The following is a 25,331-nucleotide window of genomic DNA, read 5'->3' as shown; positions in this document are numbered from 1 at the left end:
TTTATAAATATATAACTATATTTATTTTGAATATTAAATAGTTTTTAAATTACAAGCAATTTATTGAATCACACTATGCATCAATATACAGTAAAAATCTTACAATTTAAAAATGTACACAATTTAAACTGAAAGTTCATTAACTGTTATATTGCCGTGAACCTCTCTTGACTGTGTTAAAGTACAACGGGGGACCCGGTAGGTGTGACGGCCCCATCAGTCCTCCTCTGCAGCTGGGAGCAAACAGTGGACATTCACACCAGGTCCCATCATCAAGATCCAGCTCCACCCTCGCAAACCTGAACACTCGAATAGCACAAGTTCAAGCCACTTGAATTGATCTCAACAGGCTGTCGGTAATTCAATACTGTCAACACATCTTTAAGAATTTATTTGTATACTAAAGAGAAATTCCTTTGTTAACAGACAAGGCTTGAGCCAACCCCATTACTACTTAGGAATATTGTTTTTGAGACTTAAATCCGAAATAATTGTGTACACCCATTCTTACTTTAAGGCTACTTCTCATAAGGCTAATGTTTTGAAGCCCCCATAACTGAAGCCCAACCTTTGGAGTATAACATGTGGTTCACTTCTAAATTTTCAGATACGAGCCAGGAGCTGCCTCCCTTCCCCTGGGGGCCCTCAGGACAGACATGCAATAGGTCATTAACGCTACAAATACCCTATGGGAATTATGAATTAAAGGAAGAGGTTTTGGATGGTGTTCTACGGCAGCAAGACATACAAAGACTTTTCTGAGTTAAACCCATTTCTATAGAAACAATCAAGCCTGTACATTTAAAAATAGAATGAACGCTCTGTTTTTAATTCAGTTTAATTGAGATTCTTTCACCCTTAAGATGAACGGCTTCTTACCCAGACGCAGTCCAAGTCTCAGAGGGATCTGGGGGATACTTTTTCTATACTGCCCTTTCTGGCTTATGACAGGGTCATTTAATAACACAAAATAGCTCCTGCTAGGAAGGAAATGAAAGATTACTTTTATTACAGTATTTAAAATATACAAACTCCACCAAAGTAAGACTAATCAAAATCTGATAGATTCTGGACTGCCACACAAAGATTATCACCGTGAACCAGGTATTCTAACCTTGCCCCACATCATCTAGAACTGTGGTTCCCAACCTCCAGACAGGGACCAGGCTGCAGAGCTCCACTGCCCACCCCAACTTCCCCCACCCCCCATCTGTGGAAAATGTCTTCCATGTAACTTAGGAATGGGGGGGGAGCACAGAGCAGGAGGTCAGTGGCTGGTGAGCTTCATCTGCATGTCCAGCCGCCCCCATCACCTGCATCACCTCCTGAGCGCTGTCTCCCACCCTTCCTCACCCCCTGTGGAAAAACTGTCTTCCATGAAACAGGTCCCTGGTGCCGAAAAGGCTGGGGACCGCTGATCCAGAGAATGCCACTGGTTTATTTCATTGCACAACTGATTAGAACAAGTACATTTTGAAAACCCACTAATGTTAACAAACTTATTAGTTTAAAAAAAAAACTGAATTGAACAAAGCACATGCTGACATTTCAAAAATGGGCTGAAAATTTCAATTTACTTAAATTTCCTGTGTATTGCTTGAGATTTCAAAAAAAACATGTTTTACTCACATGTTTATTATAAATATAAATCTTCCCTTCCATGCAACTCCACTACTCTACCCACCCCCCCCAACTCAAAGTATAAAATATTTTGGCAATTGTGAGAATGATATAGACTTAAAATAAAATTGGGAATTATGTTGTTAAAATCTCCTTAATCATAGTGAAAAATGTACAATCCCAAAATATCAATAAATTTATCCTAGGCTGTGTATGAAAACTATATATCCTATGGATCTGCTTGATTTTTACTCATTAAATTTGAACTCACTCGTTAGGTCTATAATTTGAAAAAATGAGTAGAGTCACCTCTCATTTCTCTGTCAACCAAGACTGGCAGTTAGATGTATAAATTCAGAAAACTCAGGAAGTCTCCATAGCAAGAAACTGTGAGTTATGACAATTTTGGCAAAATCACTTTCTAATGCCCTGTTAATTTAAAAAAAAAAAAACAACATGCATGTCACAAGAGCCAGTGCTGTCTGCACAGCCCAGGAGCACACTGTGTTCACACCAAGCTGGGGGCCAGGGGACTCTCTTCATTCTACATTTTCTTGCTTTGGAAAGTTATTGCTTAGTATAAAAAATTAGTGGAGTGAACCAGAACTGGTGCTAAAGGTCATAATTTGCTATATAAACTCTGGCCATGTCCACGTCTGCAGTTTGCACTAGAACACGAGTTCATTCGATTTACACTGGCCAGCCCCGGCCTGGGCCTGGAGAGCCAGCCTGGGGTTCCACCGGGTCTGGAAAGCACATCAGCACCTGAAAATATCTGGGGTGAAGGGCCAGTGTGAGGGGGCCACAGACTTGTGGACCCAGCTGGTACCAATGGCGACTCCCTCAGCACAGCGTGCTGCGCCGGCCACTGGAAGCTTCCTCGCGTCAGGGCAGAGCTCACCGAGGGCAGGATGACGTCAGCCTTGTGCTGTGAACACTGGATTCTGCCAACACCACGAAGATGCACTGGAAACATCGCTCCCTTTCAAAGCAAGAGGAGAACCTGGTGCCTAATGCAGAAGGGAAGGGTCTGTGCAGATAAGCCCCGGGGTCACACAGAGCCACCCAAGGTCCCAACCAGGCAGACGTGTCAGCTGCTGAGGCCCTTGTCCCTCAGCTCCCTGCCCCCACAGGTGCAGGCTGTAGTATATCTCCGAGGCTACAAAGAGACTGGCCACACCTGGACATGACTTGGAGTGGCTCCGAGGGGAAAATTCAGCTGTGGAGATTCTTTTAAAAGCTCAAATCAACACCATCTGAAGTGCACAAACAATTAAGCCATCCTCAACCAGAGCCCTCTGTGGAGATGCATCTTCCTCCGAGTCCTGGCTTCTGGAAGGACGGACTCATGAGGACACTGAAGCTGCACAGTAGTCAGCCTCCTAGACACAGGCAGGAGGGCGAGGGCTGGGGCACTGAGCTCTGGGGCACACCACCAGTCCATTTTTACCAAAAGGGTTTTTAAAAGTTGGAAGGTGGGGTGGGAGAATTGCACGAAGAGGCTGCAAGACCGTTCAGCTCCTCAGAGAGAAGCCTCATTTGCTGCAGAGAAACCACCTTGTAGACAAGAGACAAAAATGTGTTTGCTTCCATCAACACAACAGAGTGGTATTTCTGGACTCACTGAAAATATTTCCTATAAGAACATAAAACACTAACATTCAGAATCATTATCATTTATGAAAGAGTACCATATGTACAATTCCAACAATTCCAAGGACAGCATAACACTCAAAATATTTAAGCTTTACAGGTACCATGCAGAGCAAACTATAGAACAGAAAAAGAATCAAACCAGTGGGGTAGCACCAGCTTGACCTGCCTTATTTTCCTTGAATAATTTAAGATTCTGTACAACATTGGAGACTCTTAACATTTATCCACAGTGCAATTACAGAAAGCAATTAGTGATTTCTTTAAAAATAATAAATATGGCTCACTCGTGACCATTTCCCCAGTGCGTCCTCTGTGGCGCCCGTGCGGGGACCGGTGTACAGGTGTGCACGCAGAGAACACCCACCTGTAGCACACACACACCGGTGCCAGTGCACACGCGTCCGCGCACGGAGGTGGCGCGGGCGCTTCGCCAGAACGACCACCGCGTGAGCACTTCAAGTGTGAGAGCAGCTGCGGGTGCGCGGAGCCGAGGGACACCAGCTGCTGGACACGGCCGCGCTCCCCACCGGGGCTCCCCCAGCGCCCCGCCTGGGACACAGCGCAGGGCGTCTCCCTTCTCCTGGTGCGTCTCCCACTCTCTCAATCTCGTGGCAGCAAATATGGAGGGGACGGCGCTGTCTGGGCTGAGGGCACGGGACTGCGGCTTGGGACAGCAGCCTAGTCTTTTTCTCCGTCTTCACTGCTTCCTATTTAGGGGAGAGGAAGCAACACAACAAAGCTGGGGTTTGAAAAACAATCATCACAGACTAACAGTTTGCACGGTCTCGGAGGTGCACTGCAGGAAGAGGAACTGAAGCTAGTGCTTGGGTCCCAGCACCTGCCCCAGCTGCCCCAGCTCCCCTTTCAGCAGCTGCACCTGTGCGACTCCAGCAGCCAAAGCTGCCGTGGGAGCCACGCAGCTGGATGCCAACGCTCAGCGCAGGGCCAACCCGCTCTGATCCACATCTGCCCTCGGACAGAGCGTGCGGGAACCGGCATTATCTAATCAGCACACGTGAAACACAGTGCAAACACAACTAAAAGCTCTTTATATTTCATATTTATTATTTGATCTGTAAACTTCAAATTAAAAAATGTAGCTATTACCATTTATCTTTCAATCTACTTATGGAGAAACGAGGGTCCGTATGTACAGACAGCACCACTTCAAATGCGCCCCGCCCAGTAACTCCCACCGGCCCTCTGCTATCGCACGAAGACCAACACTTAATGGCAAAATCAACATTCTCAGGGGCAGAGCCAGATGCACATGGGCTCAATTCCAAACTCACGGGTCACGTGCTCGCAGGAGCATATGCCTCTGAAGAGCCGTCCCTCCGGGAAGGAGGCGGGAAGACTGGGGGAGGGTGACTAGCAGCAAAAGGGAGAACAGAGGGTTGCAGGGAAGAGGGAGAATTCCACCCTGGGGACGTCCTAGTGACCCAGAGCTGTGGCTCCACCTGATTGCTCCTGTCTGCAGGAGTAAGCAGTAATGAGCCCACAGAGTGACTGAGGGTGGGGGACGTGGCCCCCAGAGCACAGTGTCACAATTATGGCAGTTTGACAAAAACCAATCTGTAATCTACTCAGCAAACACCATGGACACATCAGCCCCACGGGCCATCAGGGCACCTCCCCTGGCCCTAGCCCCCCCAGCCCAGCACACGCGCGCTTCTCACCTCCTTGCTCGATGTCCGAGTCGGTCAGGTGCGTGAGGGAGAAGCTGGCGATGTTGGCGGGGGAGATGGAGAACCTGGAGTAGGGCGCCACATGGGGCCAGCTCTGCTCCGCGCCCCGGGCTGGCGGCGGCGGCGAGAAGTACTTTGACGTTTGTAGAGAAGGCTTGGAGCAGAGAAGGTTACTTGCTGTCTTTGACATAAAAGGGTCTGGGGAGAAGTCATCATCCCATTCAAAGCCTCCACCTAGAAATAAAAAAACAGAAAACCCTCCCTTTATCACTGCGAGATAAAGAAGAGAGGGAGCGTGAAGGCACAGGTGTGCTCGACTGGCAGATGGCAGAGCTGCTCCTGGTGTCACGAAGGCATCATTTAAAGCAACAGGTGACACTATCCTCAAAAAGCCGTTTATGTTATTCAAAGCTCTATTTTTCAGTTTCTTTTAAAACTAATTAATGAAGTGAAATACCTTCTTCATCCGTGGAACTTTCAGAATGTATACACCTGCTCAGGTAGGGTGGGCCTGAGGACGGTGCTGGGCTGCTCAGCTCGGGGCCATGCGCCTCTCCTCCGCAGGGCCCCAGCTCTTTGGTTGGGGTCTCCTGAAAAGCCAAACAGAAACTGTCAGCAGAGGCCTGCTAACAGGAACTGGCCAGTGTAACCGCACCCCAGGCCGGCAGGTGCGCCTGACTGCTAACTATGAAGTGTGCATCTTAGAACAAGGCTGGCTCCGGTCCTGGGTGGGGTAGAACAGACAGAGCCCTGTCTCTCCCTCTGCTTGCAGCTCTGACACCTGGGCATGCAGGAAGCTGCTCTCTCAGGCCTTAGAGAAGTAAACAGCAGCAGGCAGAATGGGGAAGAACGCCAGAAATCAAAGCACCACCAAGCCAGCACTGAGTTTGCCACTTTTCCCTCCCATATCCGCTGGACTGGCCTCAACCAAGCCCTAAATTCAAAGTGGGAGCTGGTTGTGGACAGGGAGTTCCAGGAGAAGCCTTTGGTTCTGGTTCTAGGAGCAGAAAGGGGGCCTTTCTGATACTCAGGAAAAGGACAAACCTCCAGGTTATTTTGTTTTCCTCTCTCAGGTCTCTCCCAGCCCCAAGCAATCCTGGGCGACAGGTGCCTACAATCCTGAGGGAGTGAAGCCCCCTCTGTCCCGGAGGACTATGATCTCAAGAGTGAGGGGTGTCCCTGCTTTCTTTGCCCTCGGCCACCCCACCGCTTGGCTGCAGACATGGGCAGAGTTGCAGGAAATATGCAGCATAGTATGGTACCTAAAGCCCCAACTTCCTGGCTGAATGACCAAAAAGGGGAGGCCCAAAGAATTGGAAGTAGCAGGGACCTCGCAGAGAGGAAGGAGCTGTTGAGGAACTCCCAGGCTTACCCCTGAGCCACGCGCATAGATCTGACCCCAACAACACACCAACGCCTTAAAAGGTGAACTCCTTGGAGACCACCACCAAGCTCCAGCCTGGCCAGTGGAGGGGACATATGTCAGTGGGTTTGAATTAGCACAACAAAGGCTCTCAAAGGGGAACTGACACTGAAACCACAACCCACAGAAGGCTGGTTGGAACTTGTGGTCTAAACCCAGCCAGTCAAGCCCGCTAAGACAAAAATAACATCTCTGTAGAATTTAAACAAGACAGAACCAGGTAACATGATGTGAGGCCACGAAATCTAGAATTACTTAGCATACAAAGAACCAGTAAACCCCCAAACCTCAATTCACAGGGGAAAAGACAATCCACAGATGCCGATGTCAAAGTGCCACAGATGCTAGAATTACCTGAAAAAGATTATTATAAAAATACTCTAACAAGTAAAGGCACTCTTAAAATAAATGGAAATGTAGAAAGTCTTAGCAAAAGAATAGAAGATGAAAAGAATGACAAAATGCAAATTTCACAGTAGAAAAATACAATAACTAAAATTCAGAAACTCACTAGGATGGGCTAAACAGAAGATCAGATGAGAGAGGAATTGGTGAATTTGAATATAGAGAAACAGAAATTATCCAATCCACACAGCAAGAAAAAAAATTGGAGAAGAAAGGAACATAGCCTCAGGCCCCGTGGGACGACACCAAGAGGTCTACCACTGGAGTCCAAGGAGGGGCAAGACAGAACGTAGTGCAGAACAAGTACTGGAAGAAATAATGGCTGAAAACTTCTCAAATTTGCTGAAAGATGTTGAACTACAGATTCAAGAAGCTCAGCAAACTGGAAATGGGATAAACACAAAGAAATCCATGCCCAGATGCATCATAATCAAACTGCTCAAAGTTAAGGACAAAGAAAAAAATTTTGCAACCAGCCAGAGATAAAACACGTATTACAAACTGAGGATCCCAAATCTGAAAACCCCAAACCCCAAATGCTTCAGAATCTGAAACTTTTTGAGCACTGACAAATGCTCAGAGGAAATGCTCATTGGAACATTTGGGATATTGAATTTTCAGATTTGGGATGCTCAATCAGTAAGTAATGCAAATATTTCAAAATCTGAAAGAATCCAAAATCCAAAACACTTTTGGTCCCAAGAATTTCAAATAAGGAATACTCAATCTGTACTTCTATGGGAATGAATTGAGTGTAAATTTCTCATGAGAAACCATAAATGCCAGAAGGAAGCTATACATTTCTACAATGCTGAAAGAACTGTCAGCTCAGAATTCTATATTCAGAGAATATAGGAATATATTCAGGAATGAGCATGAAATAAAGACAGTATCATATGGGAAAAAAAACCTAATAATTTGTTTTTATAAAAAAAAAAAAAGAAGAAGAAGAAAAGAAGCCAGGTGCAGTGGCACACGCCTATAATACCAGCTACCAGGTACTTGGGAGGCTGTGTCAGGATTGCTTGAGCCCAGGAGTCCAAGATCAGCCTGGGCAACATAGTGAACCCTCATCACCCCACTCCACAAAAAAAGAACACAAAAGCTAAACAGACATCTTTAATTAGAAGGGAAATGATACTAGAAAAAACCCTGAAACATCAATAGTGAATAAAGAACAACAGAAATAAAGTCAACTCTCCATATTTAAGAGTTCCACATTTGCAGATTCAACCTACTATGACTGAAAATATTTGGAAAAACTAAATTAAAAATAAAAAAATAGAAAAAATACAGTATAATAACTTTATATAGCATTTATATTGTATGGGTATTATAAGTAATCTAGAGATGATTTAAAGTATACAAGAGAATGTGCATAGGTTATATATAAATACTACACCATTTTACATAAACGGTTTGGACATCCTCAAATTTTGGTTATCTGAGGCGGGTCTTGGAACCAATTCCCTTTGGATACTGAGGAATGACAATACAAACTATCTGGGTAAACAATCATCTCTTGGTATATTTGGGGGATTAATTCCAAGACTATACATACTCAAGTCAAAGTCAGCCTTGCAAACCCTACTATAAACCATAGCTTGCTTTTCTTAAATCAGCATCTATTATACTCTTTCTGTTGTCCAAAGTAGGAAGGAAAGAAAGAAAGGAGGAAAGGAGAGAGGGAAGGAGGGGAAGGGAGGGAGGGGAGGGCTGACTATATAAAAAGTCAGCCCTCCATATATATACACACACGGTTTCCTAACTTATGAATACTGTATTTTCAATATGCATTTGGCTGAAAAAGCTACTGTGTAAAAGTGGAACCATGCAGTTCAAACTCATGTTGTTTAAGGATCAACTGTATAATACTATTTGTTGCCTCTTGAGTTTCTTAAAATATGTTTGATGATTGAGCTGGGTATGGTGCCAAGTGCTAGCTACACTCAGGAGCCTGAGGCAGGAGAGTCAGTTGAGGCTAGGAGTTCAAGGATGCAGGGAGTTATGATTGAGCCACTGCACTCCTCCCTAGGCAACAGAGCGAAACCCTGTCTCTAAAAAAAAAAAAATGTTTTGGCCAGGTGAGGTGGGTCATGCCTGTAATCCTAGCACTCTGGGAGGCTGAGGCAGGAGGATCGCTCAAGGTCAGGAGTTCGAAACCAGCCTGAGCAAGAGCGAGACCACATCTCTATTATAAATAGAAAGAAATTAATTGGCCAACTAAAAATATATAGAAAAAATTAGCCGGGCATAGTGGTGCATGCCTGTAGTCCCAGCTACTCAGGAGGCTGAGGCAAGTAGGATTGCTTAAGCTCAGGAGTTTGAGGTTGCTATGTGCTAGGCTGACGCCATGGCACTCACTCTAACCTGGGCAACAAAGTGAGACTCTGTCTCAAAAAAAAAAAAAAAAGTCTGATGATTAAAGTAAAACGTATTACACTGTCCAATGGGTTATCCCTGCATGTGTATGTTAATACACAAGATGGTGTCAAGATAGGGAGGGAGAGTCAAAGGCCTATATGCTAGAAAGGTTTCTACATTCCATCTGAAATGGTAAAATATTGATTCTAAGTAGATTGTGAAAAGTATGTATATTGTGATCTCTAGAATAACCACTACAAAACTACACAAAGAGAAAATATACAGTAAAAAACACAACAGACAAATTAAAATGCAATATTAAAAATGTTCAAATTACCCAAAGGAAGAAAGGAGAATGGAGAGAAATAAGAACCAGAAGAACGAACAGAATACAATGGTGTACCCAGATCCAAACATAATAATTTTATTAAATGTAAATGATCTAAATATGCCACTAAAAGATTTTCAGAATAAATTTTAAAAACCCCACCCAAGTATGTTCTACCTACAAGAAAGTCATGTCAAATAGAATGAGATAGGCAGAGAGAGGAAGTCTTAAGGAAAATTTAAAAAGTAATTTCAGCTGACTGAAAATGAAAATAAAACACATTAAAAATTATAGGATTCAGCTAAAGTAGTAGAAAGAGGAAAATTTATAGCATTAAATGCTAATACAAGAAAAGAAGGTCGGCTGGGCGCGGTGGCTCACGCCTGTAATCCTAGCACTCTGGGAGGCCGAAGTGGGCAGATTGCTTGAGGTCAGGAGTTCGAAACAAGCCTGAGCAAGAGCGAGACCCCGTCTCTACTATAAATAGAAAGAAAGTAATTGGCCAACTAATATACATAGAAAAAATTAGCTGGGCATGGTAGCACATGCCTGTAGTCCCAGCTACTCGGGAGGCTGAGGCAGGAGGATCTCTTGAGCCCAGGAGATTGAGGTTGCTGTGAGTTAGGCTGACGCCACGGCACTCACTCTAGGCCGGGCAACAAAGCAAGACTCTGTCTCAAAAAAAAAAAAAAAAAAGAAGGTCTCAAATCCTAAGCTTTTAAGAGTCTACAAAAAGAAAAGCAAAATAAATCCAAATCAAGAAAGGAAATAATAAAGATAAAGCAGAAATCAATGAAATTGAAAAGAACAATTAAAAATAAAAATCCAGGAAACCAAAAACCATTCTTTGGAAAGATCGACAAATCTTTCTTTCAGAAACTGTAAGAGAAGGAAATACTTCCCAATCATTTTCTTAGACCAGCATTACTCTGATACCAAAACCAAAGACAGTGACAAAAAACAAACAAAACAAAACCAACAGAAATACCTGGGAGGAACCCAAGAATGTTTATTCCTCAAAAGCTCAGGAGTGCAAGCATCATTACCAACTACTTTTGCCTTGATAATGGGGTATTCAAGAAAAACAATGTAGGAGCTAAAAGTCAACCAGATGCTTCAGATTTTAAAGGCCCATGCCAGAGGCTGCAGGGCTGGGTGGTGAAAAGTTCAGTGCAAGTCCTGTCGCCACTACTCATGGCGCCTCCATTCCTCTGCAAGGTCTAACTTCTCTGAGCCTCAGAGTCCTCTCTATAAAGATGCATGACAGGCCGGGCGCTGTGGCTCACGCCTGTAATCCTAGCTCTTGGGAGGCCGAGGCGGGCGGATTGCTCAAGGTCAGGAGTTCAAAACCAGCCTGAGCAAGAGCGAGACCCTGTCTCTACTATAAATCGAAAGAAATTAATTGGCCAACTGATATATATATAAAAAATTAGCCGGGCATGGTGGCGCATGCCTGTAGTCCCAGCTACTCGGGAGGCTGAGGCAGAAGGATCACTCGAGCCCAGGAGTTTGAGGTTGCTGTGAGCTAGGCTGACGCCACGGCACTCACTCTGGCCTGGACAACAAAGCGAGGCTCTGTCTCAAAAAAAAAAAAAAAAAAAAAAAGATGCATGACAACCACCCCTGCGTGGGGGAGAAACACAAGACCTTGTGTATAAAAGTGTCAGCACCAACAGACTGTTCACCAACGATTCTGTGAGAATGTTGCTTCACACATAGTATTTTTTTTTTTTTTTTTGAGACAGAGTCTCACTTTGTTGTCCAGGCTAGAGTGAGTGCCGTGGCATCAGCCTAGCTCACAGCAACCTCAGACTCCTGGGCTCGAGCGATCCTTCTGCCTCAGCCTCCCGAGTAGCTGGGACTACAGGCATGTGTCACCATGCCCGGCTAATTTTTTATATATATATATATCAGTTGGCCAATTAATTTCTTTCTATTTATAGTAGAGACGGGGTCTCGCTCTTGCTCAGGCTGGTTTTGAACTCCTGACTTTGAGCAATCCGCCCGCCTCGGCCTCCCAGAGAGCTAGGATTACAAGCGTGAGCCACCGCGCCTGGCCTGTAAGTATTAACTATTTGCTTAACTAACAAATAGTGACACAACCAAGGCACAATACTGCCAAAACCCACGAACACTCAGTAAAAACTCTGCAGCTAAGATACTTAAACTACTTAAAAACTAAACTACATCAAAATTAGCTCATTAAGTTACAACATAGGAGCAAGAGAAAACCATCAATCATCAGCTTCAAAAGGTTGGTAGCTGTCGCTCCAAGGCAAATTGCATGAGACACGTAAGAAAACTAATTTTAGATCATCAGATTCTCAGGATTTTACTCTGGCTTTAAGCCACTGTCTGATTTTCTCTACGACACTAACCCCTTGGGGTCAAAGCCTCACACCTATTAAATGTGTCTCCCATTTGATCTTTGTACCTTCGATCCTGTCACTGGCATGCCCTTCATGACTCTTAATCTTTTGCAATTCTGTCCCGTCTTGTAAAGACAGCAAGCAAAACATGACATGCTCCACAAAGAAGTGCTTGTGAGTCCAGCCTCCTAGAGCCCCGGGAGCTTCCTCTGCCCGCTGCCTCCGCTGGGGCTGTGTCCATCTCACTACTCCAGCTGGACCCTGGACTCCTGAGCAGCCCACTGAACACAGTTTACAGTTCTGTCCCACCTGTGGAGCGCCCCATCAGTGCAGAAATGCGACTGCAATTCATGTTCACAGAGACAGTGGAGAACGACCTACTGGGATGCACTGGTAACAGAACACAGGTGACCTCTTCTCCCTTCCAGTCTTCATAGAAAATGGCACCTTACTTTCCTAGGCTCCCTGAGCTCAAAGGTTCTGGAGTTCAGATGTGTGAGAACCATCTGGGGAAGAAAAAGAGGAAGGCAGTCTCCTGGGCCCTCTTGCAGATTCACGTTTGATGGGTCTGGCTAAGCGCAGGAAGCTACTCTTCTTTTTTTTTTTGAGACAGACTCTCGCTTTGTTGCCTAGGCTAGAATGAGTTCCGTGGCATCAGCCTAGCTCACAGCAACCTCAAACTCCTGGGCTCAAGCAATCCTTCTGCCTCAGCCTCCCGAGTAGCTGGGACTACAGGCATGCGCCACCATGCCCAGCTAATTTTTTTTTCTATATATATTAGTTGGCCAATTAATTTCTTTCTATTTATAGTAGAGACGGGGTCTCGCTCTTGCTCAGGCTGGTTTCAAACTCCTGACCTCGAGCAATCCACCCGCCTCGGCCTCCCAGAGTGCTAGGATTACAGGTGTGAGCCATTGTGCCTGGACTCTCTTCTTTTTTTAAATGTCCACATCCCCTCAAATATGCTGTAGTACAAATGTGGGTAATTCAAGGATTTTTTTTGAAAAACATCACAACACAAAGTGAACAAAACACAGAGAGGCAACAAAGCATAAAGTACCATGCAACAGAAAGGGAGATGCAGATCTGGGGGGAGGAGGTGGAACCGCGCTCAGGACACAGGGCTGTAGGCCTGAGAGGGACTATGCTACACAGGGGCTGAGAGACCAAGGTCTTGGTTCCCAGAACTAAGAGAAAAGGGAGGGCAAGTGCCATGAAGGAGATACCAAGGACTCCCACATCTTTTGGAGTGCAATGGGACTCCATCCCTATGTCCCACAGCTAAGTTTACTCACAATCCAGCTGATGCAAGAAGCAAATTAAAGGGTTACAAAGGCTAGTAAAAAAAGAACGTTAAAAAAAATGCTCGAATTATAAGCTATTAAAGGAGCCTAAGCCTGTGCCTCTGAGCAGGGTACAGTAACCATCTGCTCCAAGCAGGGAAAGAGGACAGGGGCAAGGAGCAGGCCAAAAGAACCACAGACTCTCCTGCTGTGCACGCCGCAGGGTTGCTGTTGGCTGGCATGTCTCCAGAGCTGTGCGCCAGCGACTATTGTAGGCCTGCGCCCAAGTGTTGGGTATTATTGCCAATGTCAGATTCTAAAACTTTGGTCTGTAAAGGGTAACTAGTTTCAGTAGGACTCTGTGAAGAGACCCAGGAAGAGCATCCAGGTCTCCTTCCCCTAATTTAATAAGAATTCCTTGTGCAAACCACATTTCTGCATATTCTTGGAACTGCAACCAACCCCAAATTGCTTTTTTTGACTAATCACAATCTGTTGCCTCAAAACAGCAATTAAAAAACCAGACCACACTCAATTTCCTAAACGTATTTTGGAATTCTTGTGTATGTGTATGTATATGTAATTTAGAGGTAACAAATACCTGGTCAAACAGGTAAACTGTGACATCATCAAAAAATGTGACCGCCTTCTTTTCTTTCTTCCAGTCATCAGGTAGCTGGTCGGAGGCCTCAGCTGCCGAGGGCTTCAGCAAACTGCGCAAGTGTCTCCCGTCCTCGTTGCTGAGGATCACGGGCACAGGGTGCTCGATCTCCTCCTCTGACTCGGAGCTGAGGCTGTGCAGGTTGAAGGCCCTCAGGTCCTCATCGGAATCGTCGCTGTTCTCGTCCTCCTCATCCGCGTCAATCCCGTCCTCAGAGAGGTCAAGCATCCCTGACACGCCCAGTTTCCCCAGGTATTTCCCCTCGATATCTGGCTCCTTCAACTTTGGGCCGTCGGAGTGGCCGGTCAGGGACTTATCTACTGCCGCACTTGCATATGCGAGGAGTTCATTAGTGTTGGTTCCGGTGGAAGTGAGGGTGCAGGGGCGATCTTCCTGTGTCTCCAAGTCATCGCTGCTGCTAAGCTCTGAATGCAGCAAACTCAAGGGACTGCCAGCCTCGTCGTCTGCAGGATGCATCTGTTTAGAAACATCAGCCTGTGCTGGCTCCAGCGTTTCTCTTAATTCCAGGTGACTGGAATTCTGTAAAGTAGGTGGACAACCCTGAGCCGGCTGGCTCTCTGTGGTTTCCAGGAAACTACCCTCGGCATCAGGACTCTGCTCTGGGCTGACTGCCTCGGGCAGGGACGGGCCCTGTACTGACACCAAGGCCAACTCGGAGGTTCCTGGGACCTCCTCAGACTTTTTGTCGGGCTCAGAGTCATTATCTGAGAAGTATGCCGAGTCTCTATATGAACTCTGGGAGCCAGGTGCAAAAGTCTGTGAAGTCACATCTGTACCTCTGTGGCCATCACCTGCATCTGAGATAACAATGACCGGGTTGGGAGGCAAACTGGTTTGACCACCATCGCCAGCTGAGGCCAACTCTGAGTCGGAGGGGCCCTCGGGGGCAGGGTGCAAAGTCCACTCAGGCGACTCCAAGTTCTCTGTTTCGTAGCCGCTGTCTGCCGGCTTGTCAGGGGGCAAGAGCTTCTGAGGAGTGTGAGAGTCTAAAGAATCCAGTAACGCCTCATGGACATCCACCGACTCCAAGGAGTCCGGGGTTTCCACGGACTGCTCCGAGGCTGGAAAGGGTGTTGACAAGCTGTCTTCTAAGAGGCTGTCTTGACTGGTAGAGTCTGAGGAAAGGGCAGACATCAAGCCTGCTTCTTTTGTAGCATCTTTATAATTGAGCTGATTTAAAGTCTCCACAGCTTCCAAGTTTTTCTCTAGCAAACTATTACCATGATGGTCTTCTGAAAAAGGTTTATTTTGTAAGTTCTGTCCTAATTCGGGAGGACTACTCCCTATACTCGCTTTAGTAGGAAGAAGATCATCAACAACAACTGAGTCACTTTTGGTTACTCCCAAGGTCTCTTCCCTTTGGTGAGTTGAGTCCTGGGACCCGTCACCAACGCTGTGAGTTTTGGCATCGGTTGACAGAATTTCAACTGGGACAGTCGCGGTGTCTGCACTGACGTCCTGGCAGAGACAGTCCTCAGAGACACTGACGTCCAAACATGCGGGTTTGGTTTCTCCCTGCTGCTGGAATGAACCTGGAGGTACACTATGAGACGTTTCTTCTGTTTCGAGTGAGGTAGGAGGTACCTGCACTTCCGGGGAGGACAGCAGCGAGGCGCTCGGAGTGCTATCCATGAGCACGATGTCTGTATCTTTGCCCTTTGCGCCGAGGTTTTCCTGTAACACAGTAAAGCCTGGTTTATTTTCAGCAAACTTAAGCTCGGTATCTAAAGAGTTTCTAGGTGAAGTTTCTAATACAGTTTCAGTAAAACCAGCATTCTTAAGCTCAGTTTGAAGATCACTGACATGTTCTTTGCTAGACAATGAGCCTTTCAGTAAGTTTTTCTCTTGAAGAAATAAAAAGTTTTCTGACAATTCTTGAACATTCAATGGATCAAAATTATCCTGGTGCATAAGATTTTCTGACAGACAAAGAGGATCACAGTCAAAAAGCTTATGGGACTTTTCTTTTTCAAGGTGGCCAATTATTACAGACTCTTTGGAGTTATCCAAACTCGAACTTAAAGTGGTAGGCTTAAAGTCAGCTTGAACACCGTTTAGTTCCATTAAGTCAAATATTTTTTGGTGGCTGGGCAAATCCTCCGATTTGTCCAGATCATTAAATATACTGTTGAAAGGGCTCTCAGGGCCGCTGGGAACATGTAAGTCCTCAGGTAAGCTAGCATCTTTGGGGTCCGTACTGCTTTGGAAGAAGTCCTCATCGGTACTAGATGCCTCTAATTCAAGGCTCCTGTGTGCCGCACCCTGGGCTGCCTCAGCACCCATCCTTTCAGGATTGTCCATTTCAGTTGTGAGCAGCGCAGGAGGGTAATCAAGCTCCAAGTTGCCACCACTTTTTTCTTCTAATTGGATATAATAGTCACTTCCAACAGAAAGGTTGTGGGCATCAAAAACAGGAACCACCCCGGGGGCCCTCAGAGGGACATCTTGGCCACTGTCATCCTGTTTCCCAGGCCCAGGATCGGAAAGGGAGCTCTCAAACACTTCGACTGGATAGAAGATGCTTGTGTAGGACAAGGCTTCGTCTGGGTGGCTCCGATTGCGCTCGTCAAAATGATCATGCTTTGCCGCCTCCCAGACGTACTCAAAGCTCAGTCCCTGGCTTGTCTCGGTCACAGTGAGGACTTCCTCCATTTCACGGCCCAGCCGATCACGGGTAAAGTGGTCAAGAATTGGGAAAGCAGCATTGTTGGAAGCGTCTCTACTGTTCGTATTTGGCTTAAGAGCGTTCCACTGTTGCTCAAAGTCAACTTCTGAGTCCCGCTGGCTTTGCATGCGCAGGTAAGTCAGCAGTCTGTGCACGTCTTCAGCTGCTGGTCTCTTGTCTGGTGACAGCCAACAGAACTGTAAAACTTCATACCTAGCAGCACAGGAGAGGTAATTAATGGAACGATAATAAGTTGTTTTAAAATAAGAAAAGACTTTACAAGGACCCCCTAAAGGAAACTGAACACCCCACAAGTTTCTACATCTTAATCACTGCCAACCACACGAAGGACTTCAGAAAAATGGTGAGAGTGTGGTGAAAGAGGAAATGAAGAAGTATATTTCCAAATTTTTGTGTTTTCAGGACATTTCCCAGTTATCTTCACAGTGAAGATAATAAAGTGGAACCCAGAGAACATGAAGTTACCAACCATCTATCAGAATAAGGCTGCTCCAGCTGGGGCTTGGGGAGCTTTGTGTCTCTCTCTCTAATGACTTGATTGAGGACGTCCAAATTGGAAAGGTTAGAATATGGTTGAGCAGCATTATCAAAAAGCTCCCAAAGTGTCACACCCAGGGACCTGTAGGAAAAAAACAGGGTTATTTCTCTCTCCCTTTAGATGTCAAATTTTTAACACCCACACTGTTATTTATACAGTCAGTAATGTTAAGGACAAGGTGTGTATGGAAGATTATTAATAATAAGATAGTTCTTTAACATAATAAAATAGCTTCGAAACCAATAATCAATATCACGATAACAAAAGGCATTTCCCTTAAAATAAGGAAGACAAGAATGCCTCCTCACATTACTACTGAATACCACTCTAGAAGTTTTGGCCAACGAAAAAAATACAAAACAGATATGACAGGCATAATTATAGAGATGAGGTTAATATGACCGTCAACTTTAAAAATTCAAGAACTTATGTGAAAGGCCATTAGAATGTTTCAAGACACTGGCAGAATGGCTACACACAAGATAAACACCCTAAATTCTGGGGGTTTTTGTGGGGAAAAAGTTCATTCACAACAGTAGTAGATGCCAGAAAATATCTACAAGAAATCTTTATGTGGAAAAAAAATCTCTTCCCTGTTAGACCCACCCATTCCTTATTTTAGCTACTCCTCCGAATTCTGGGTTTTCCTGCTATCACGCAGGATGGCCTAGCACTCCGGTAGCTGTCTCTGTGGCAGGAGAGGAGAGGCCACCTGCCTGAGCCTCTGAGGCCCCCAGGGTTGCCACACACAGCCGGAACACCCCTTCTCTGTCCCTGCCTAGCTCTCACAACCCTGTGTTCTGCCCCAGTGGACACGGCCTCTGCTGCTGAGGTTAGACAAAGTGCTTGTCCTTTCTCCACATGGCCCCTGCACTTCCTCCCTGTCACTCACTGCCTCTGTCCTGCATTATTGTTTCCTATTCATTGCACTGCTCCCAAGCCTGACTGGTCATCCATGTCATCTGGGAAGCTTTAAACAAACACATTGGTATTTGGAGTCCACCCCAAGGACTCGTAGTTGGCAGATCCAGGTATGACCTACAAACCCATGTTTTTAAAAAGCTCCCTGGTGATTCTGACATCCCCCGATTTGTGGTTTACACAACTATGATAAATACCCACTGGGACACTTATGTGAATAACAAACCGTATCGAATAATCAATAGTTTATTTGACATCGTATAACACAACTTTACATTCTCTTACACTGCTTTCACAAATTAGTGAAAAAAATCAGCATATTCAGTATCTAAGTTGAGAGATCATTTCTATCAAAGCAAATAAAAGGAACCAAATCTCCCAGTTTAATTTAGAAAGTAAGAAGTGCTTTCTCTTCCCTGGCACAGAATTGGTAGGTGTAGGTGACTGTGTTTTGTACAAAAGAAGTTTAAGGTAGTGCTAATGACCTATTGGAGCTCCTTGGGGAGCTTTTTGATAATACTGCTCAAATGAGTTTACAATTTGAGGAAAATAAGAAATTTCCATGAAATACTGAAGACCACAAAGGTGGTAGGTATGTGATCAATGGCAACATCAGTGTTACCACTAAGCCTGGCTTGACCTTTGGCAAATAACTCTGCCCGTCTCAATTTCTCCAAGTCCCTACTTTAGCTCCCTTTCCCACCCCCAAGTAAGGCCTGTCCATAAACAAACCCCTCTCTAGCCACTACCTGCACAGAACAGGAAGCACAGGCTTCCCCAGCCCCACCCCTACTGCCGCATAGCATCTTCCCTGAGAGTCTCTCTCCTGGAGCTTTGCATTCTGTGCAGGGATCCCCTGGGATCATGGCATCATCACCTCCTCTTAGGCCTCAGATTCATCTCCTCCCCTACCATGGGCTTGTGCCTCCTTAACCATGGAGCCTCTTTCTTCTGGGAGGAAAAATGTCCTGTAGTTCTTATCCTCTCTTCACCCTTAAATTCTCTAAGTGAGGTCCTTCTCAGTCACCCCAGCATGAGGCAGTGTGGCCTCTGCCCCTGGCATGACCTGGCACTGCCACTAGTGACTGCTCAACCTGTCAGTATAGGGGCTGGCTTTGTCTCTGGAAATACGGGCTATACTGCCAGCTCAATCCCCCCACTAAGAACAATAAAAATGCAGGATGAAGCATAAAAAGCATCTTCTTAAAGGCATCTAAGAGTAGATAAGAATGGAGGAACTTACAAAGACAAAAATCTAGAACTTGGAGAACTAAGCAGAATACTAAAACCTCTTTCGTGGCTTTTGCTGAAGCACAGACCTTGGGCTTCTGTGTTTATGGTTTCCAAGGCTTGATGAGATGATAGGCCCAAGGTAAGGGGGCTCACTGAGAGACCTCAAGGTAGGATCAACCTGCTCCTGCCTCCCTTAATAGGCAGGAAGGCAAGTTGCCTTAGCACTGAGGTGCTGTGAGGGTGGAGACTGACTGTGTATGTGAGGGGGGCAGGGCCCTCAGAAGTTATAACCACAGAGTTGGCTTTTACCTGGATTTGCAGCCCAAATTAACATCATCTGAGTGGTTCATAAAGTCTCAAGCTGAATATGTAAAGCCCTGGCCTGGTATAGCGCCTTGTACACGGCAGGACCCCCAGGTACCCAGGAGAAACAAATGGAGATCTTCTCTGGAGGAATGTACCTCAGTTCTACATTTCCAAGAATCCTCAACACAAAAAAGTCCCTGAGAAAACAAGGAACCATCAAGAAGCAGCAGGAGCAAGACTTTAGTTAGTGGAATTATCTGACACAGATCATAATCCAATTATAAAAAACACTGTGACAAATTTTTAAAACAAAAAATATCTTCTAAAACTTGAAAGTCAATAATGGAATTATAAAACTTAATAGATTTAACAGAAGAATAGACATAGCTGAAGAAAGAGAAATAAGTGACTATAGTCTAAGTCTGAAAAACTATCTAGAAATGTGGCAGAGAGTTGAAGAGATGGAATACATAAGAGAACTTGAAAGACAGGAGATAAAGCAAGATGCTATAACATGTGTCTAATTAGACTTCCAGAAGGAGAGAAAAGGGGGCAGAGGCAATATTTAAAGGATAAGGGTAAAGAATTTTCCAGAACCAATGAATAACACTAACCTACAGATTTGAAAAGCCAAGTAAATCCCAAGCAAAAATCTTAAATCCAAACCCACACACATCATAGTGAAACTATTAGAAAAAAGAAAAAAGAAAAAGGAAAAGATTTGAAAAGCAGCCAGAGAGAAAAAGTCACGTTACCTCAAAGAACTTAGTAGGATTACAGCAAGCTGAATTCTCAAAAGCAATAATGGAAGTCAGTAGAACACGCTGAGAGAAAATAAAAGCCATCAGGTAAAAATAGACTTCAAGAATGACAAAATGAAGGTATGTTCAGACCTACAAAAACTGAGTCTATTACCAATGGACCCTCACTAAAGGCAGTTCTGAAGGATACACTGCAGGCAAAAAGAAAGTGGTCTCAGATGGAAAGTCTGAGATTAAAAAAAAATTAATGAAGAGCAAAGTGGTTTGATTATGTGTATAAATCTAAAAAAAAAAAAACCACTGATGCTAAAAAACAATCTTGGGAAGTTAAAAGAAAAACTTAAAATACCCAACAATAATAACATATAACAGTGTGCATGTGTGATATACTGAGTCAAAGTGTTCTGAGGTCCTTGTATTGTTCAGAAGGAGGGTTACGATATGAACTAATATTAAGCTGAGGTAGATGAAGTATATGCAAGCTGTTAATTTCCAGGGTAGCTAATAAAAGTATAGGAACAGAGTATGTAGCTCTCAAACTAAGAGGAAAAAAACAATAAAAACAAATCAATCCAGATACTGACAGCCAAAGCAACCAAGGAACAACTACATTTTGACAAAATAACTAAAGGAAAGAATTGGAGCACATCAAAGGAAAAACAGAAACCCTGGTGAGCACAGATATTCAGGACAGCCACACAGAGAAAAGAAAGAAATGCCTGCCCTCCACCACTCCGTCCCCTAGCAGGACCAGCAAGGGACCAGGAGGAACATCTCCCTGACGGGAAAGGTAAGCAAGAGGATCTCAGCAGCCCCCAGTAACACCCTGGACTCACAGTCCTCACTACTGGGGTCCCCTATAGTCCTCACAGGCACTAGGTCCACACAGCTGCGCCTCCCTCCAGAGAAGGCTCTGACACTGTGTCCCATCCTCTGTGGCCCATGCAGCTCCTATGCTACATCATCTTGAAACTGGAACTCTTCCATTCCTGAGGCTAAGCTGCCACCAAACCATCCCTGCCCGGTGGCCAAACAGAAATCCTGCAGCTGAAGAATTCAATGAATGAAATAAAAATACAACAGAGAGCTTTAATAGCAGACTAGATCAAGCAGAAGAATCTCTGAACTTGAAGACAGGTTGTTTGAAATTACCCAGCCAGAGGGAAAAAAAAGGAAGAAAGAATGAAGAAAGCCTATAGGACTTATAGGACACCATTAAGCAAACAAATATATGAGAGACAAGAAAAGGCATAGAAAGCTTACTTAAGAAAATAATAGCTGAAAAATTCCTAAGTCTTGGGAGAGATATGTACAGATTCAGGAAACTCAAAGGTCCCCAAATAGATTCAACCTAAAAAGGTCCTCTCAGAGGCACACTATTGTCAAATTGTCAAAGGTCAAAGACAAAGAGAATTCTAAAAATGGGTCAGGTGGTAGCTCACAAATGTAATCCTGGCACTTAGAGAAGACAAGGCAGAAGGATTGCTTGAGCCCAGGAATTTGAGACCAGCTTGAGCAGTATAGTGAGACCCTCTCTCTATAAAAAATACAAAAATCAGCTGGGCATGGTGTCATGTGCCTGTAGGCCCATCTACTCAGGAAGTGAGGCAGGAGGATCACTTGAGCCTATGAATTTTAGCACTTCAGTGAGCTATGATTGTGCCACTGCACTCAAGCTTGGGTGACAAAGTAAAACCCTGTCTTGAAAAATAAAAATAAAAATAGCAAGAGAAAAGCATCAAGTCTAAGGGAGTTCCCATTAGACTAACAGCAGATTTCTAGCAGAAACTCTATGGGCCAAGAGAGAATGAGATAATATATTCAAAGTGCTAAAAGAAAAACAACAACAACTGCCAGTCAAGCATATCATACCTAGCAAAGCTATCCTTGAGAAATGAAAGAGAAATAGTCTTTCCTAGACAAGCAAAAACTGAAAGACCTTATCACCACTAGACTGGTCTTACAAAATAAAAAATGCCCAAGGAGTCCTACATTTGAAAGAGAAAGGCAATAATTACTATCATGAAAACATGCAAAAATATAAAACTCACTGGGAGAGCAGATACCCAAAGGAGAAAGAGAAAGGAATCCAACTGTGTCAATCATGTGGAAGATAAAAAAGTTGAGGTCATAGAAATACAGAGTAGACAGTAGTTACTAGAGGCTGGGAAGGGTGGGGAGAGGAGATAGGAAGGTGTTGGTTAACAGATACAAAATTACAGCTACGCAGGAAGAAAAAGATCTAGTGTTCCATAGCACTATAGGGCGACTACAGTTAGCAATTTATTGTGTATTTTCAAATAGCTACAAGAGATTTGGAATGTTTCCAACACAAAGGAATGATAAATGTTTGGCGTGATGGATATACTAATTACCTTGATTTGATCATTACACATTGTATACATGTACTGAAATATAACATGTATCCCTTAAATATATTTCCAAATTATTATGTCAATTACAGATAACAACAGAAGCAAAAAGAAATCAATCCAAAAGAAGGCAAGAAGAGAAAAAGAAATGGAAAAAGAACAAAAGCACAAAAAATATAGCTACAGGCCAGAGCATGGTGGCTCATATCTGTAATCACAGCACTTTGGGAGGCTGAGGCGGAAGGATCATTTGAGCCCAGGAGTTTGAGTCCAGCCTGGGCAAAACAGTATGATCCTATCTCTACAAAAAAATTTTTAAAAATTATCAGGGCATGGTGGCATGTGCCTGTAGCCCCAGCTACTCGAGGCTGAGACAGGAGGACTGACTGAGCACAGGTGTTTGAGGCTGCAGTGAGCTATGACTGCTCCACTGCAGTCCAGCCTGGGTAAAAGAGCAAGAGTCCGTGTTTTGTTTTGTTTTTTAAAAAGTAGCTATAAATTAAGAAGATTGTGACAGAAATTTTAAGTCAAATATTTAGATACATCTCTTTAGCTTCCATTAAACTGACCCCTATAAATCACAGTATTAAGTAATAGTACAAACCCCTTTCAGTTCATTCACTTCAATAAATATGTATTAAATACCTATTATATGCCAGGCCCTGCGGGAGGTATAGAATATAAAATAGACTTGGTTCCTGCTTTTGTAAAGGAAAATGGGTAAGCAAGATAGTCTCCAAAAAGTTAATTATATCATTGCAATGTTGACAATTGCTATCATGTCTTTAAATGGTCTCTTTCACACCATCAGAAAATCTTTTGTTCCTACATCTTATACAATTACTTTCCCTTAAGAAATTACTCAAAGAGAAAGAAGACTTTGCCAAACAAAAGCCTAATAAAATGGTAAACCAATACATACCAAATATTACTATACTTAGTTTGATCTGCAGTTAGTAGTCTGTCTTGAAAGCTGGTTACTAATTCTGGAGCAGTCCATCGCAGAGGGAAAATTTTTTTATCATCTGTTTCAATGTAATCCTCCTGTTTTGTTAGAAAGCATACAGAATTTTGAATGGAACGATACTTTTAGTGAGCTCAATGATTTAATTCCAGAGCATTCTCAGAAAACATACCCAAAAAACGTATCAGGAAAAAAAAGTGGGCATGAAGAGAGACTTTCTGGGCAGAAGGTGAGTAAAGAGTTTCTCTGAAGCCTCCTGGGCTTCATGAGCTCGTCTCTCAGCCATGAATGCCTGCTAAGTCATCCTTCCTGGAAAAGGAAGGTACGCTGTGTCTGATGCATGCAACGCAGACTGAGCAAAACATCTTTTAAAATATACTGGGCCTTACGCACTGAATAGAGATGCTGGTTAATGAATAAGACTATAGGCTTTAGAATCCAACAGACTGGGTTGTAAGTTTTCCGTTCTACCATTTACCAGCTATGCGACTCTGGGTAAGCAACAACTACATGAAGTCTTTTTCATTACCTGTAAAATGAGGATAACACAAACTACCTACCTCTGTGATGAGGATTAAATGATATAATACAGGCAAGTACTTCTAAATGCTTGGTATACAGCAAGTACTCAAGACACTACAGCCACTATGTAGACAAATAATCAATTTATATTTGCACAATATTTTTTGAAAATGTTACCTCTTTAGCTCCTAAGATAGAACAGGTATTATCCTTATGATGCTGGTTATAAAATGGAGGCCAAATGGCTTATCCAAGGTCTCCTGACAACACGGAGCTGGGACAATCTCTGCCCCACATCATGCTACCTCATTCAGCTGGGCTACAAAAACACACACAAATGAAAATCTCATCTACTTCTTCCCTTGTTTTCTTTGGGGATATATTTATGACAGAGTTACAAAACCTAAATCAAGCTTACTGAATCTCAGCTAAAATTTTACTGACCACATAATGGAGAAACACTTATATAACATGTAGATTTCATTATACAAGTAATAGTAATTATTATTACTCACATGTTCATTCTAAAATTTATTATGAACCATCAGACTGTATCAATTACACTGTTTATAAATCATTTTAAACAAAATACTTGGAAAGCTGTCACAAAACACTGGGCACAAAGCCACTGATGTAGACAAACCACTCAACAGAAGCCGTTATTGCCATTAAAATGAGTGCAACAAACCCCTCTCCAGAAAGGCAGCCAAGACCAAGGCTCTTGCCCCTCTCTTCCAAAAGCAGAGAGGCATTTCTGTGATATTACAACTTCACAACTGAAATTAACTGAGATTAAAGAGACAACATTTAAACCTTTGGCTTACCTTGTACCTGCTGAATCCTATTCCATAATCTCCCACTTTCACATTTAAGTCAGAGGTAAGAAAACAATTCCGCAGGGCTAAATCACTGAAAACAGAAAGATGGAAGTGAATACAACAACACCACAGAGAACCAACAATCAGGATAATGTTGCATGAAATTGCTACATAAAAAGGCTTTCTCTAGGAATCATAGTGTAGTATATTGAGATCTCTGCTTAATAATTAATGTTTTAAAATTCTTTTTCACAGGAAAAGGATTATATATTAAATATATTATCAATTACTTAAATAATGAAGATCACATTTTTGGCAAATAACTATGAATGCTAAGGTTAAATAATGACTATATCTATACCATGCTCTGCATTAAAACCAGATTTATGGCT

The 25,331-nt window shown here is 43.7% G+C and overlaps 1 protein-coding gene across 1 annotated transcript in view; it reads right to left on the bottom strand.

Moving 5' to 3' along the window:
• The window catches only part of LMTK2 (lemur tyrosine kinase 2), a 98,837-nt gene continuing 73,506 nt past the window's right edge, over positions 1–25,331 (bottom strand). The window contains exons 8-14 of the mRNA XM_012759215.3: positions 24,946–25,030; positions 23,558–23,679; positions 16,974–17,123; positions 13,738–16,696; positions 5,422–5,554; positions 4,956–5,198; positions 1–3,983 (exon numbers count right to left, since the gene is read on the bottom strand). Coding sequence (XP_012614669.2) covers positions 3,955–3,983; positions 4,956–5,198; positions 5,422–5,554; positions 13,738–16,696; positions 16,974–17,123; positions 23,558–23,679; positions 24,946–25,030 — 3,721 coding nt within the window. The 3' untranslated portion in view covers positions 1–3,954. The remainder of the gene's footprint in view (positions 3,984–4,955; positions 5,199–5,421; positions 5,555–13,737; positions 16,697–16,973; positions 17,124–23,557; positions 23,680–24,945; positions 25,031–25,331) is intronic.

This window comes from Microcebus murinus, chromosome 19, assembly GCF_040939455.1.
Source record: "Microcebus murinus isolate Inina chromosome 19, M.murinus_Inina_mat1.0, whole genome shotgun sequence".
Taxonomy (NCBI): Eukaryota; Metazoa; Chordata; class Mammalia; order Primates; family Cheirogaleidae; genus Microcebus; species Microcebus murinus.
This window is presented reverse-complemented; position numbering and strand designations above follow the sequence as displayed.